At 49.3% G+C, this 13,073-nt stretch overlaps 1 protein-coding gene across 1 annotated transcript in view; it reads left to right on the top strand.

The window, feature by feature from the left end:
• Positions 1 to 4,702: 4,702 nt before the first annotated feature.
• St6galnac3 (ST6 N-acetylgalactosaminide alpha-2,6-sialyltransferase 3) overlaps positions 4,703 to 13,073 on the top strand; it is a 536,629-nt gene continuing 528,258 nt past the window's right edge. Inside the window, exon 1 of the mRNA XM_028879174.2 lies at positions 4,703 to 4,836. Coding sequence (XP_028735007.1) covers positions 4,819 to 4,836 — 18 coding nt within the window. The 5' untranslated portion in view covers positions 4,703 to 4,818. The remainder of the gene's footprint in view (positions 4,837 to 13,073) is intronic.

Below are 13,073 nucleotides of genomic sequence, written 5' to 3'. Positions count from 1 at the left end.
AATGACAGGTTGTGATGGGGATATGGAAGCCAAATAAAATCTTTCTTCCCTGAGTTGGTTTTGGTCATGGTGTTGATCACAGCAAACTAAAGCATGAGGTGGATCACACCTAGTTGGGACACGAAGCGCTATGATAATGTGTTTCCCAAGGGTTGGGGGTTGGAAAGCAAGATGAGCATCTGATGTGCACCTTCAATTGCTAGAATCCATTCATTCCCGTGCTCACCTGCCTCATGGGGATCTCTTGTGGACCTGTTATAGTTGCTTAGTTACTGTGACGAAACATCTGTGAAAAAACCGTAGTTTAGGGAAGAAAGGGTTCAATTTGGTCCTCGTTTGAGGGTAAAGTCCACATGGTGTGGAAGCCAAGGCAGCCGCGGCATGAAGCAGCTGGTCACGTGGTGTCCCTCGTCAAGAAGCAGAGACACCTGCCAGTATCCAAAGCTACCTTTTCATTGTTGTTCCTTCTGGAACCTTACCCTACGGGATGATGCTGGCTAATTCATGGTGGCTCTTCCTTTCTAGCTTCAACTTGCCTGGGAATTCCCTCTAGACACACCCAGAAGTGTGTTTTCATGAAGACTCCAAATCCAGTCACGTTGACAATGAAGATTAACCATCCCAGCATCTTAGCAGGTATAGACACTAATCCAAGGTTCTCTCATGATCAAACCCAAGATGATATTCTAAACCCAAAGAGTGTCAAACTCCTCACACTGGCCAACTGGGTGTGGTGGGTAAGATGGCTGACTTCTAAGTTCAACACCCTGTCTGTTGGTGTCTCTGGGTCAAATTAGGTAGAACATCTGACTAAAAGGGGCTTTTGTTTTATTATTAACTTTGGAAACAGGCAATCTTGGATTTAAGTTACATAACTTAAATAGTTAGAAAATCAGATTATACCTATAGAGTAGCCCAAGCTATTCTTGATGTTTGGCCCAGTTTAAAACAAAAATAACCTGACTACACTCTCCTACCCACCCGCCCCCTACAAATCTGGCAGCACTTCCATTCCCTGGTAGATTCAGAACCTTTTCTTATTTCTAACCAAAAGCTTTTCTAGGGTAGATCCTCCCAAAGCAGCAGTTGTTAATCCTATTTTATAAAATTCTAGTTTAGGTTTTTCCTAGCATTTCTTGCTTTTAGATTATAATAAGTGAACTCCTATTCCTTGCTGTACCTGTTGGTTGTAACTTATGAATGTTGGTAAAAACTCAACATTTGGAGGCTGGAGGAGGGATAGCAAGGTCAAATGCCTGCTATGCAAACACAAAGACATGAATTTGGAACCCCAGAACCACCACAAAAATCCAGGCCTGGTGGTGCCTGCCTGTGCTCCCACTCTGGGAGCATAAAGCCAGGGTGTCGCTGACTGCCATCTTCACTGAATTGGTGAGCTCCACCTTCAGTGAGAGATCTTGCTTCAAAATATAAGGCATGGAGTGAAGAAGACACTTTGCATCAACATGCATGCATACATGGACATGCACACAAATGCACACACACACAGAGAAAAGTAACACTTTGGCAAGCATGGAGGTGGTGGTTGGGTGTCCAGTTGAAAAAGCCTTGTCAGGGTGGATGGATGGAGTTAGGAAAACCCTCACCATGCGTGGTAGTTTGACTGTCATTGGCCCCTATAATCTCACAGGGAGTGGCACTATTAGGAGGTGTGCCTTTGTCGGATTGGGCATGGCCTTTCTGGGGGAAGTGTGTCACTATGGGGGTGGGCTTTGAGGTTTCCTATGCTCAGGATACTGTCCAGTGAGTCAGTCGACTTCCTGTTGCCTACAAACCAAGATGTAGTCAGCACCATGTCGGCCTGCATGCTGCCATGCTCCCCACCATCATGATAATCGACTAAACCTCTGAAACTGTAAGCCAGCCCCAATTAAATGTTTTCTTCGTAAGAGTTGCAGTGGTCCCATGAGCTCAGGTCAGCTGTCTCTGTGGGTTCTGCATGGGACCAACCTAGGCCCTCTGCATGTGTGCGACAGTTGTGTAGCTTGGTCTGTTTGTAAGGCTCCTAGCAGTGAGATCAGGATCTGTTCCTGGCACTTATCTGGCTTTTGGGAACCCGTTCCCCATGCTGGATTACCCTGCCCAGCCTTGATGCAGGGGGAGGAGCTGGAACCCACCTCAACTTGATGTGCCATGCTTTGTTCAAGTCCATGGGAGGCCTGCCCCTTTCTGAATGGAGACAAGGAGTGGATGGGGATGGGGGGGAGGGTAGAAGGGAGTTGAGGGGCAGGGGAGGGTAGATGGGAGTTGGGAGTTGGGGAGGAAGGAAATGAGAGGAGAGGAAGGAGGGTAAACTGTGGTTGGTATGTAAAATAAATGAAAAATATTAATGAAATAGAAAAGAGTTGCAGTGGTCATGGTGTGTCTTCACAGCAATAGAAACCCTGTCTAAGACATCACGTCCTTGCCCATCATGTGTGTTAACTGCTTTGTCAGCAGCATCCTTCTGAGACACCCAAGGATAGCCAAAGCCATTCTCTGCCTCCACTGTGATCTATCTTCAGTGAAAGTTTTCTCCTTTAAATAACTTGTTATCATTTAAAAGTGGCCATTGTGCCAGGAACTGAGGTGAATGAGCTCACGTTTGTTAGTTCATTTAACTCTGCTAAGGCTATGTGTACTGTCATATAGAGACTGAAGAGAAGAGGCTGGGTCGAAGTCACCAGTCTGCTGACCCTTCCTGGATGCCCTGCAGATTTTCTGGAGGGGTGGTGCTCAAACCATCTTTGCCTCTCTCTTTTTTTTTGGGAGGGGGTACTTTTTTATTTTTGAGATTATAATTACAACATTTCTCCCTTCTCTTCCCTCACTCTCAACCATCCTATGTACCTTCCCCTGCTGCCCTTTAGATTCATGGCTTCTTTTTTAATTAATCGTTATTATATGAATATATATTATATATATATATATTTCCCCCTAAATATAACCTGTTCAAATCCATATGATGTTACTTGTGTTCCTGGCCTGCTGTCTTAGTTAGGGTCACTATTGCTGTGATGGAACACCATGACCAAATCAACTTTGGGAAAGGGCAGGAACCTGGGGGCAGGAGCTGATGCAGAGGCCATGGAGGAGTTACTGTTTCCTGGCTTGTGCATCATGGCTTGCTCAGCCTGTTTTCTTATAAAACCCAGGACCACCAGCTCAGGGGTGGTCCCACATCAATCACTAATTAAGAATATGCCTTACAGGCTTGCCTACAGCCTGATCTTACAGAGTTATTTTCTCAGTTGAGGCTTCCTCCTCTCCAGTGACTCTAGCTTATGTGAAGTCGACGTGAAATTAGCCAGCACACCTGCTGAGACCATTTGTTAAATCAGCAGCTTAAAGTGTGTGATCTTCATCAAACTTTCTTATAAAATACATGTGTCCTCCAAGGCAGAGGAAGGGGTGGAGTGGCAGCAGACAGAGTGTCTCCCTGGAGACAGACAGAGCTTGCCTGCAAGCAGGCAGTTTGAACAGGGCTCTAGCCTTCCAGCCTCTTTCCTGTGGTTCTTCCCAGGTCTCTCAGAGTATTCAATGTTCTCATCAACAACATGGCCAACTCCTGTGAACACTTGGTTCCTGTGTGATGGTGTGAGAGCCATCTCATGACCCCCAGTCACTTAGCCCATGTGCTTTTCCTGACTCCACGTGGGCCAGCTAACTAGGACATTCTTTGTAGTACATGTTTTGGGTGGTAAAGACCTCTTTCACTACTGGGGTGCAGAAATCCGTGCCCTCTGGGCATATCCTTGTAGAAATGAGTGTTCTGTTAGCAGTGTTGGTTGGGAAGTCAGCCTTTTCTTTCTGTCTGTCACATACAGAGGGCCCACTTAGGACCCGGAGAGGACCAGGGAACTGTTTGCCTCTTGGGTAAATCTGCCACAGTGCCCTTTGTTTTAACATGTGACAGTTCCGGCTGGATGGTTGAAAAGGACCTTCTTAGATTTTCAAACTTAAGAGGAAAGCTAATATATAACTTGGTTGTTGAAATTGTAACCAAGTTCTCCTAAATTCTAAGACTTTAGCAGTGAGTAGCAAAGTCCGGTGTATGTCTCACTCTGTACGTATGTAGCTAATCAGTGCACACTGTTTCTTTATGTATATAGACATTTTACTAACACCCTTGCAACAGGATACAACATTCACAACTGCATTTGTTTATGTGCGCGTATGCCACACATGCTGTGCACACGCCAGATCGTGTGAGGACTATGGCTTCTTTCCTGTAGACCAGAAGTGTCCAGCCTTTCTGCTCCTCTAGCTGTCTGCGCTTTCCGACAGACAGCCAATCAGTCATGGCAAGAGAAGCCCTCCACAGAATTCTGCAGTGCCAAAGGCTAGCCCGGGGCACTTCCAGCTGCTTTCGAAGAATCCTTGGAGGGGCCGCACGCCTCTAGCGGGACGGTGCCAAACGCAGCAGCCGCTAACTTTTTGGGAAGCGCACATCTGCGGGTTCCCTGGTGGACTAGCGCAGCTGGAAGGGCCACCTTCTACCTCGGGGTGCGAAGATCCGGGTCTGCTCCAGGCCGGGCTTTGCAAACCTTCATCTGCAGAAGGGGTTTTAAAAAAAAAAAAAAAGAAAAGAAAAGCCAAGTAGTAGCAGCAGCAGCGGAGTAGCAGGCAGTTGCGGGCCGCACGGAGGACACGTGACTCAGGGCGGGGCCTCGTGCGGCGCCAGCCAGTGGCGGGGCTCGGGGGTGGGGCCTGGGCGCGCAGCTCCCGCGGGCCCGGCTCGCTCTGCGGGAATGTGGGCTGGAGTGGTCCCGCTGCGGGGCCGAGGTGCAGCAAGCCACAGGGTCGATCCGTAGCGCCATGGCCTGCATCCTCAAGGTAACCGCTCGGCTGCGGGCCGCATGCGAGCTCCGCCCGCCGGGTGCGCAGAGGCGTGGAGCCCGCCGCGGTCCCGCCGCATCCTTAGCCCGCTCGTCTCTTCCTGGCGTCGGCTTCCTTTTTGTTCCTTTGGCCAAGGCATCGGGGTGGGAGACTATGCAACGTGCATTGGGCACAGCCTCCTTGCCTACACTGCTGCTGGCGGGCGCCCGCCTGGAAGGAGCTGGGCAGGGAGCGCGCGGCGGTGTGCCGAAGGATGGGGATGGCAGGCGGAGCAGGGTGCTCCGAGCCTTGGGTCAGGGCAGCCCGCGGCCTGTGGGGGGCCACGGGCTGAAAAGGAGTGGCCCGACATGGGTGAGGGGCACTGTGTTTGGGAAGAGGAGGAGGTGCTGAGAGCTCGCAGCCTTTGGTCCTGGAAACACAAAAACTTCTGGGTCCACAGGTAGCCCTGTAGGAATGAGTTTTCTGGGGAGCTAGCTCTAGGTGACAGTGACTACAGTTGGAAAAGTTCATCGGATGGAAATAGGTGGAACCTTGAACCTCCTGTGCTCTCATGTGAACTCATACTTAGGCTCACGTGTGAACGCGTACTCACAGTCCACCGCTGTTTGGCGGCATTCTTCCACCACGTCCTGGTTCATTAAGTGTTCTGAGTTAGCCTTAGTTAGCCACAGGGTTAAGGACTTTGGGTGGACCTACTTGGTGAGGACCTTCCGCGGGAAGACTGTTTCCAACCCACTGGGAAAGTTCACCTCCCACCCCTGCCCTGTTCTGTTTTTTCCTTCTGCTGTTCTTCAACTGCCCAGCCTGATACATGGATCAAAATGTGAGCAGCGTGAAGGTTCCCCATCCCCGAGAACACAAAAGTGTGTGGTTTCCAGACCGGAGAAAGTGCTGTGTGACCAAGGACAACATCCTAGCTTTGTGTGTGTGTGTGTGTGTGTGTGTGTGTGTGTGTGCGCGCGTGCTGTGCCACAACAGAACTTGATGTAACATCTTGGACCACCGCTTTAGTTAGCCCAAATCTCCCAGCATGCCTTCCCGTCTTGAAGCAAGAAAATCAAACACTTCTCATGACTTTCCTGAATTTGCTGTTTGTTTTGGAGCACTTTCCAGGATGTGGCCAAAGGTGGCAAAGTCAGGGGGATGTCATCCATTGATACCGCAGCATGAAACTGCAGCGTGCAACTCGAAGCTGTGGGCTCAGCACAGGGCCTGGACCTAGGTCACAGTGCCACCTCTGTTTATTTGCTAAAGGAAATTGAGGAGCCTGACACGTACTGTTGGTCATCTTTCCCCTATAGGTTTCTCCCCCACCTTGTATCATCTATCTTCCTTTGTATGTATGTGTGATTGAACCCGGGGCCTCACACATGCTAAGCACATGTCTGGTCACTGAGATATATCCCCAGACTCCTTGATGCATCTTTAGTGCTCTTCCAGGGTCACACACAGACCTGATCCAGTTTTGTACTGGTCACTTCCTACACGGAAGGCCTACCTGAAGTGCCTCCTCATTTGTCTTCATTCCCTAACCAGAATGAAGAAGAGCGAAGATGTTCTTCTCAGTTCTGGCTCTGCCTCCTCACCTGTGTAGCCGTGGACAACTACTTACACTTCCCTGAATACTGATTTCCTCAACATGAGATCAAGTAATCACACGCTGTCATGTTGCTGTGGAGATGACAGAGTAGCGATGAGGAGGACTTTGTACCTGCACGTGTGTGACGTCACTTTTCCTGATGTTCAGTCATGGCGAATTAGTTAAGATGTTCTGAACCCTCAGCCTGTTCCACAGGATATGGCTTTTATTCTTTCATAAGCCCTGAAGGGCCGGTGTCCTTGTTTGCAACTCCACTTTCTAGGGAAAGAAACCGAGGGTCTTGAGATAGGGGCAGAGAGCTGCATTCAGACCAGATCCGTTCCCAGGGGTGACACTGTGGTGTTTCTTACACCAATCAGTCCTTGCCACCTTTCAGCAACAGAGTGCCTTTTTCTGTGTGTGTGATATTTTGACTCTGCGACATGGTGTGTGGCCTGTAACTGTACTGGGCCACATTCATGGCTACTCTGGGTTGTTAGTAGTCTGCTGGGTGAGGCTGGACCTGCTTGGTCTTAGATGGTCTCTGAGGGTCCTCTTACCTGTGCTGTGCTGTCTGAAAAGCTATACATGGTGGTGTGGGGAGGGCTGGTTCCGAACAGGGACTGTGCCAGCTTGGCCTTTTGCGTTTGATTTTGGACTCCCTTCTCCAAAGCAGAGAAAAAAATGGTAGTGTTTATAATAAGTTTTTAACAGTGTTGTAGTGAACAGAAAATTATTGTTGTATTTAATGAAATATTTTCTGCAACATTCTGCACCTGTGTGGATGTTGGAAACTGAGCCTGGGCCTGATGGTCAAGCGGGGCAGGTTAATAGGGGGACAGCGGACAGCATGTGTATTTTACTAGATGTTCATATTCTTCTGTGTGCATATATGTACATCGTCTCCTGTGAACGTACGCATGTGGAGGCACTGTGCGCCAAGGGCCCTTCTGTCCCTGAGTAGGACCCGCTGTCACAGAACTGGGATCCTAAGAGTCATTTACACTGGAATACGTGCCCGTCCCTCACTGCAAAGACACTGACCACGTGGGGTTTAATCACGCCTCTGCCTTTTACCGACTGAACCACAGAAAGTTGTTTTTTCTTTTTTTTTTTAAATTTTTAATTTACAGTACTGCCCCAGTTTCCAAAATGAGGGTGACCCTGCATCCCTCAAAGGGCCATTGTAGGGAAAGTGAGAATATCTATATACTGGTTATTCTGCAGGAAATGACAACCTCCGTCCCACTGGGTTCATTTCCTGCTGGCCTTAGGCTGCTCTTCAGTGAGCCCTCAATTCAGCAGCTGCAGCTTTCCCACAGAGTGAAGCCTGCAAGGGCTCCTACGAATCCCCAGCCTCTGAAAAAGAGCGCAGAGGGCGTTCATGGGGTGTTCAAGAGTCTTTGGAATTTTCTGGACAAGAAAACTAGTTATTTTGCAGTTAATTTGTAGTTATCAGTGAAGCTAAACTTTACATTCACACTAGCCATTTATCTTCCTGTCTGAGCTATTTTTTCCTTCTGCAGTGATTTGCCCTTATAAATATATCCAGTTGATCAACTGCATCCCTGCTGCAGTTACCAACTTAGTATGTTCTCATTAAGTCTTCCGTGTCCCGCCCCGGCCGAATCCCGAGCTGCGCTGCTTCGGTTTTAGTGCAGGAGAAGCTCTGAGTTCTGGCCTTCACTCTCATTCATTCCAAAGCCTAGCATGTGGTCTGCCTTTGAGTGGTTTTCCGTTTTCTTCATTGTTCTACAGAGTGGAGCTAAGGTGTGGCGGCCATCAAACCCTTTGGGGCTCTGGATGCTTATCTTGGCTCTCTGAACCCTGGGGTGATAATTGGGCTTAGCATGAGCTGCAGGTTCCTTTAGAATCTGGTTCCTGTCTCCATAGCTTGTCCCTCTCCTGTCCATTCACTCCTGGTCTCCACACTTGTCTGCACGAGCCTCACTCTGGGCAGTGTGGGCATTATTAGTGTATTGAGCTCTGGGGTCAGCCCAGCTGTGAGACTGAAGCCTCAATGTCCTGATCTCTGAAGTGGGTATGAAGAAAGTGGCTACAAAGACAGGAAAAGTGACTTTTTAATGAAACAGGAAGGTAGCATCTCTAAATCCTTGTGGCCGCAGCTGTTAGCTGTGGTTTTCATGCTCTTTCTCTGTAGGAAATCCTTTGTCTGACCTCCCTACCTCCAAGAGTTATGCTTCTCAGTTAGCATGCTCTCGGGGTCACATCTGGGAGAGGTGTCCTCTAGGTTCCTGTCATCAGCTGACTGATCTCAGGGAGCAGGATGGGGCCTCCAGGGGGCCAGCAGCCAGCCAGGACTCACCCAGCATCTTTAGAGGACCGTGACTTCCAGTCTCTGAGGATCACGTGCTGTCAGGGATGTAAATGGTAAACTACTGACCGAAGTGTGCAGCGTACTTTGAAAGGTAAACCTGTGGGGTGCCGGGAGTCAGCTGAGAGGAGGCCTTGTCCTACTCAGCTTGGCATGCCCGAGAACTGACCTGGTTTTCGCTAAGTGATCTCTGAATGCCTGGTGGACACATAAAATGGTGTCCCTGGATTTGTCTGAGACTCAGATTATAGACATGAGCATAATGAGCCAGAAGGCAGCTTGCTGTGACATGGACGTTGTGGCCTGGTGGGCAGCGAACAGCAGTCTGTCACTCACCTGGCTTCTCAGATGTTGTCAGCGTCTTTCTTACTGTCCTGTGACTCTTTATAGAAAATTCAGGGTGACTTGAAGTCTGGGGCTGGAAGGGGAGAACAGGAGGAGTGCAAGGAAGAAAGCCCAGGGTCCGTAAGAGCTACCCAGCTTTGTCAGGATCGTTTACGCTCATTTTAATTAGCAGAAACAAGGGAGAAAAAAAAAAGTCAGAACAAGTAACAGACCAAACCCGCCAAACCAAACACCTAGGCTGAGAGATAGTGTGGTTCTCAAGTGAGGTTTGGGGCCTCTGCAAAGTGAGGCTGCACTGAGCTTGGGTGTCTCCGAGGCTACAAAGCACCAGGTATGAGGAGCCCGAGGAAACCCACTGTGTAAGCAAGAGAGGCACTTTGTCTGCTCATCTGTGATGGCACTTCTGACCCCTGCCCAGGGCTGCCTGACGGGGGGATGGTTTTGCTGTGGGTGTTGGTATGCTGTGGGTGTGAGTGTGCTCTGGGTGTGAGTGTGCTCTGGGTGTGAGTGTGCTCTAGGTGTGAGGGTGTTCTGAAGGCGAGCATGCTCTGGGGTATGTATGTGCTCTGGGTGTGAGTGTGCCCTGGGTGTGAGCATGCTCTGGGTGTGAGTGTGCCCTGGGTGTGAGTGTGCTCTGGGTGTGAGTGTGCTCTAGGTGTGAGGGTGTTCTGAAGGCGAGCATGCTCTGGGGTATGCATGTGCTCTGGGTGTGAGTGTGCCCTGGGTGTAAGCATGCTCTGGGTGTGAGTGTGCCCTGGGTGTGAGGGTGTTCTGAAGGTGAGCATGCTCTGGGGCATGGGAGTGCTCTGGGTGTGAGTGTGCTCTGGGTGTGAGGGTGTTCTGAAGGCGAGCATGCTCTGGGGTATGGGAGTGCTCTGGGTGTGAGCATGTTCTGGGTGTGAGTGGCGGGTGTAGGCCGTACTCTTTGGATTGGTGATGACAATAGTGGTTGCCAATTATTGAACAGCTGAGTTGCTTGGCTGGCACTTAAGCCAACACTGTAACAAATAGTCACCACAGTCCAGGAAAGCTAAGTAGCTTGTCCTGGGTCCCCAGCGTGGCAGAGTGAAGTTGACCCCTGGCCTGTGTGGCTGTCAGAAGTCCCTATGACCTTTATTGGCAATAAAGAGAATGGCCTTATTCGCCATCTTCTGTCCCAGGTCACTTGGTGTGGAGGACTTTGCACGTGTCTGTATTCGGGTCTTCCTCAACATTTCCTTTGTGATTTTGGAGCCAGAGGAGGGGGAGGGGCGGAGACTGGGGAGACAGAGGAGGCTATAATTCTGTGTCTGAGAGTGAACAGCTTCTTGACTTACCCCACTTCAACCAAAGTTCAGCCACATGTGCTAGCAATTTGAGGGGGAGGGGGAGGGGCTGGTGGGAGACAGGAAGGGGGTGAGAGGGTGAGGGATGTGACTGAGGGAGGGAGCAGGGGTGAGAGAGAGGGGTGGTGTAGGATTAGAGTAACTCAGGGCCCCTCCAGGGCTCTGGGAAGAGGCCCCAGAGGCTCACAAACTGTATGATCCTCAGGTTCTGTCACTCCATTCTGCCTGAGGTCATGCTGGAAAACCAACAGAGAATTGTGCATTCTCTGTGCAGCTCTCAGGGTGCTGCGGAAGTGGGGAGCAGTGACCCCACTGTCACTAAATGCTGATAGCATGTTTCGGGGCCTGTGCTTTTTTTTTTTTTTTGTGGGAGGGGTTTAGATTTGAGGGTAGCCAAAGCCACTGTTTGAAAGTTACTAAATCTCCCCAGAAGGAAAATCTCTAGCTGTTGGTGAACATTAAGGCCGGCTGGACCTGAGGGTGGATGGACCTGCATAATTCTTTTGTGTTTCCTGCTTTAGGTAAAGTGCAGAGAGGCCTTTCTCTAAGTGGAAAGAGTAGATTTACAAATGCTACCCAAATCCCAAGAGGCCCATTATTCAGGTTGTGGATAACCCAGCTGTTAATCGTCGGCCATTCCGATGTACACCCTTTATGCACGTTACTGCCAATTAGTGCCTCAGTGAGCCAGGGGAGGAAGGAGGGCTGAGTCTTGGGGGTTAGTTACAATCCTTGGTAGCAGCTCATCATAGGGTCAGTGGGAAGAGGGGCCGTCAGGAGGGTCAGGGTGCTTTCACTGTTACTGCCCGGCCCCGAGTAAACAGGTCGTTGTGATTTTGAGCAGAGTGAAAGTGTCTACGTTGAAAACCTTGGCCTAGGACCGCAAGAGACTTTAATAAACAGCAGCCTCTGGGTAGGTGACATTCTTTAAGATCTCCAGCCACCATTTCATTTCCTGCAAGATGTGGAGGGTAGGTCTACAACATCTGGTCCTTGAGAAAGCTGGGGGGAGGGAACCCCCAAAAAGAGCTGCTGGAGAGAGGGCAGGAAAAGAGGCATCTTATTCCTGGAGTGTTTACAGTGCGGTGTAAAAGCCATGTATGCACCCAGTAAATACAGTCTGCACTCACTCAACCATTGTTTTGTGACAAGATTTCCTGGGTGTGTGTGTGTGTGTGTGTGTGTGTAATCAACACACACACACATCTACTCACTTCAGATAAGGACCCCACGACAGACCAAAGTATGGATGCCACTGAAGTCCAGCTTGGTGAACCATGAGTTTTATTGGGGTTACTCACAGGAACATGGGTGAGGGGTCACAGACAGGAGTAGAAATGACTCAAGGGCAGCCACATCTCCAAGGTCCAGCCCAGCATGGGTGACAGCTCACAAAGTTGGGAACCTGGAGCACACTGCACAGCCTGCAGGCAGCTCAGCAGGTTGGAGAGAGTCCTTCCCTGTGGTTCAATTGATCAGACATCTTCCTGGCAGACTGCTTGGCTGGTCTGAAGAGCCTCTCAGCAGTCATTATTGTTTACTCTTGGGAAGGAGGGGCCTAGTGATTCTGGTTAGTTTCAGGGACTTCCTGAAGCTATTTTGAGTTGCTGACTTCCTGTCTTAATACTTTGTCTTAAGGAGGTTGCTTCCCTGGGATGGGATGTTTCGTTCCTGGAGGACACTACTTTATAATACCCTTTCTCCTACCCAGATTTTAGTCTGCTCAGCTTGGAAACTGTTGCGTTTCTTTTCTGGAATAGACTTATTTTAATTTTAAAGGCTGTTTTATGTCTTAGTGAAGATTGTCTTCGGTCTGTTTCAAAAACTGTGTGTGAGCCTTGCTATGAGAAGGTTAGGATCGCAGGGGAAATGGAAATGAAGTGTGAGCTGGGGATGAGGACCCGGGACTGAAATCTTGTCGGGCAGTCACTGTAGATTTAAGAACTGGAACACACAAATGGCCGTTTCGGAGGCTGCCCCTCTTTGGGGGACAGGCTGGGATTGAGATTGTGCCAAGCAGGGCAGTGAGTGTCAGGCACTCAGGTGCCTCTGTGGAGTGTGGTGACAGGCAGAGCGTGGGGTGTAGTTGCAGCTCTCCTGCCTCTGGGCCCCGCTGCAGTGTGGTGGCTGGGAACAGCCCCATGCCCTTGCGCAGCTCTGTCAGGAACCACGCGGCCAACAGGTCCTTCCCTTCTCCCTGCCCCTCTCTCCTTCCTGCCATCCCCGCACCTTTGTCTCTTCTCTCTGTCTCCCCACACACTCTTATTTTCTTTCACTGTGTAGCCTCAAGGCAGTGATCCTCCTGCCTCTGCCTCTGAATGCTGAGAGTACAAGCCATGCCACGTACACATTTCTGAAGAGACATATTAAAAGTAAAAAATGACACAGAAATTTATGTAATATATTTTATTTAACCCAAATTATCAGAAACGTCTTATGACCAGTATATAATAGTGAAATATTTATGTACCTTTTGCATATTCCAAATTCAGTGTATATTTTTCAATAACAGTATGCCTCCATTTAGGTGCTAAATTTTTCTTCGATATTTTTTGATAAATATTTAATGGTTTAAAGAAGCAGATTCATTTATTTTTCAATAACTAAATGGAGCACCTCATTTTTGATTATACATTGATTAAAATGAAAT

This window comes from Peromyscus leucopus, chromosome 6, assembly GCF_004664715.2.
Source record: "Peromyscus leucopus breed LL Stock chromosome 6, UCI_PerLeu_2.1, whole genome shotgun sequence".
Taxonomy (NCBI): Eukaryota; Metazoa; Chordata; class Mammalia; order Rodentia; family Cricetidae; genus Peromyscus; species Peromyscus leucopus.
The sequence above is the reverse complement of the archived record's forward strand: the minus strand, read 5'-3'. Positions and strand labels throughout refer to the sequence as shown.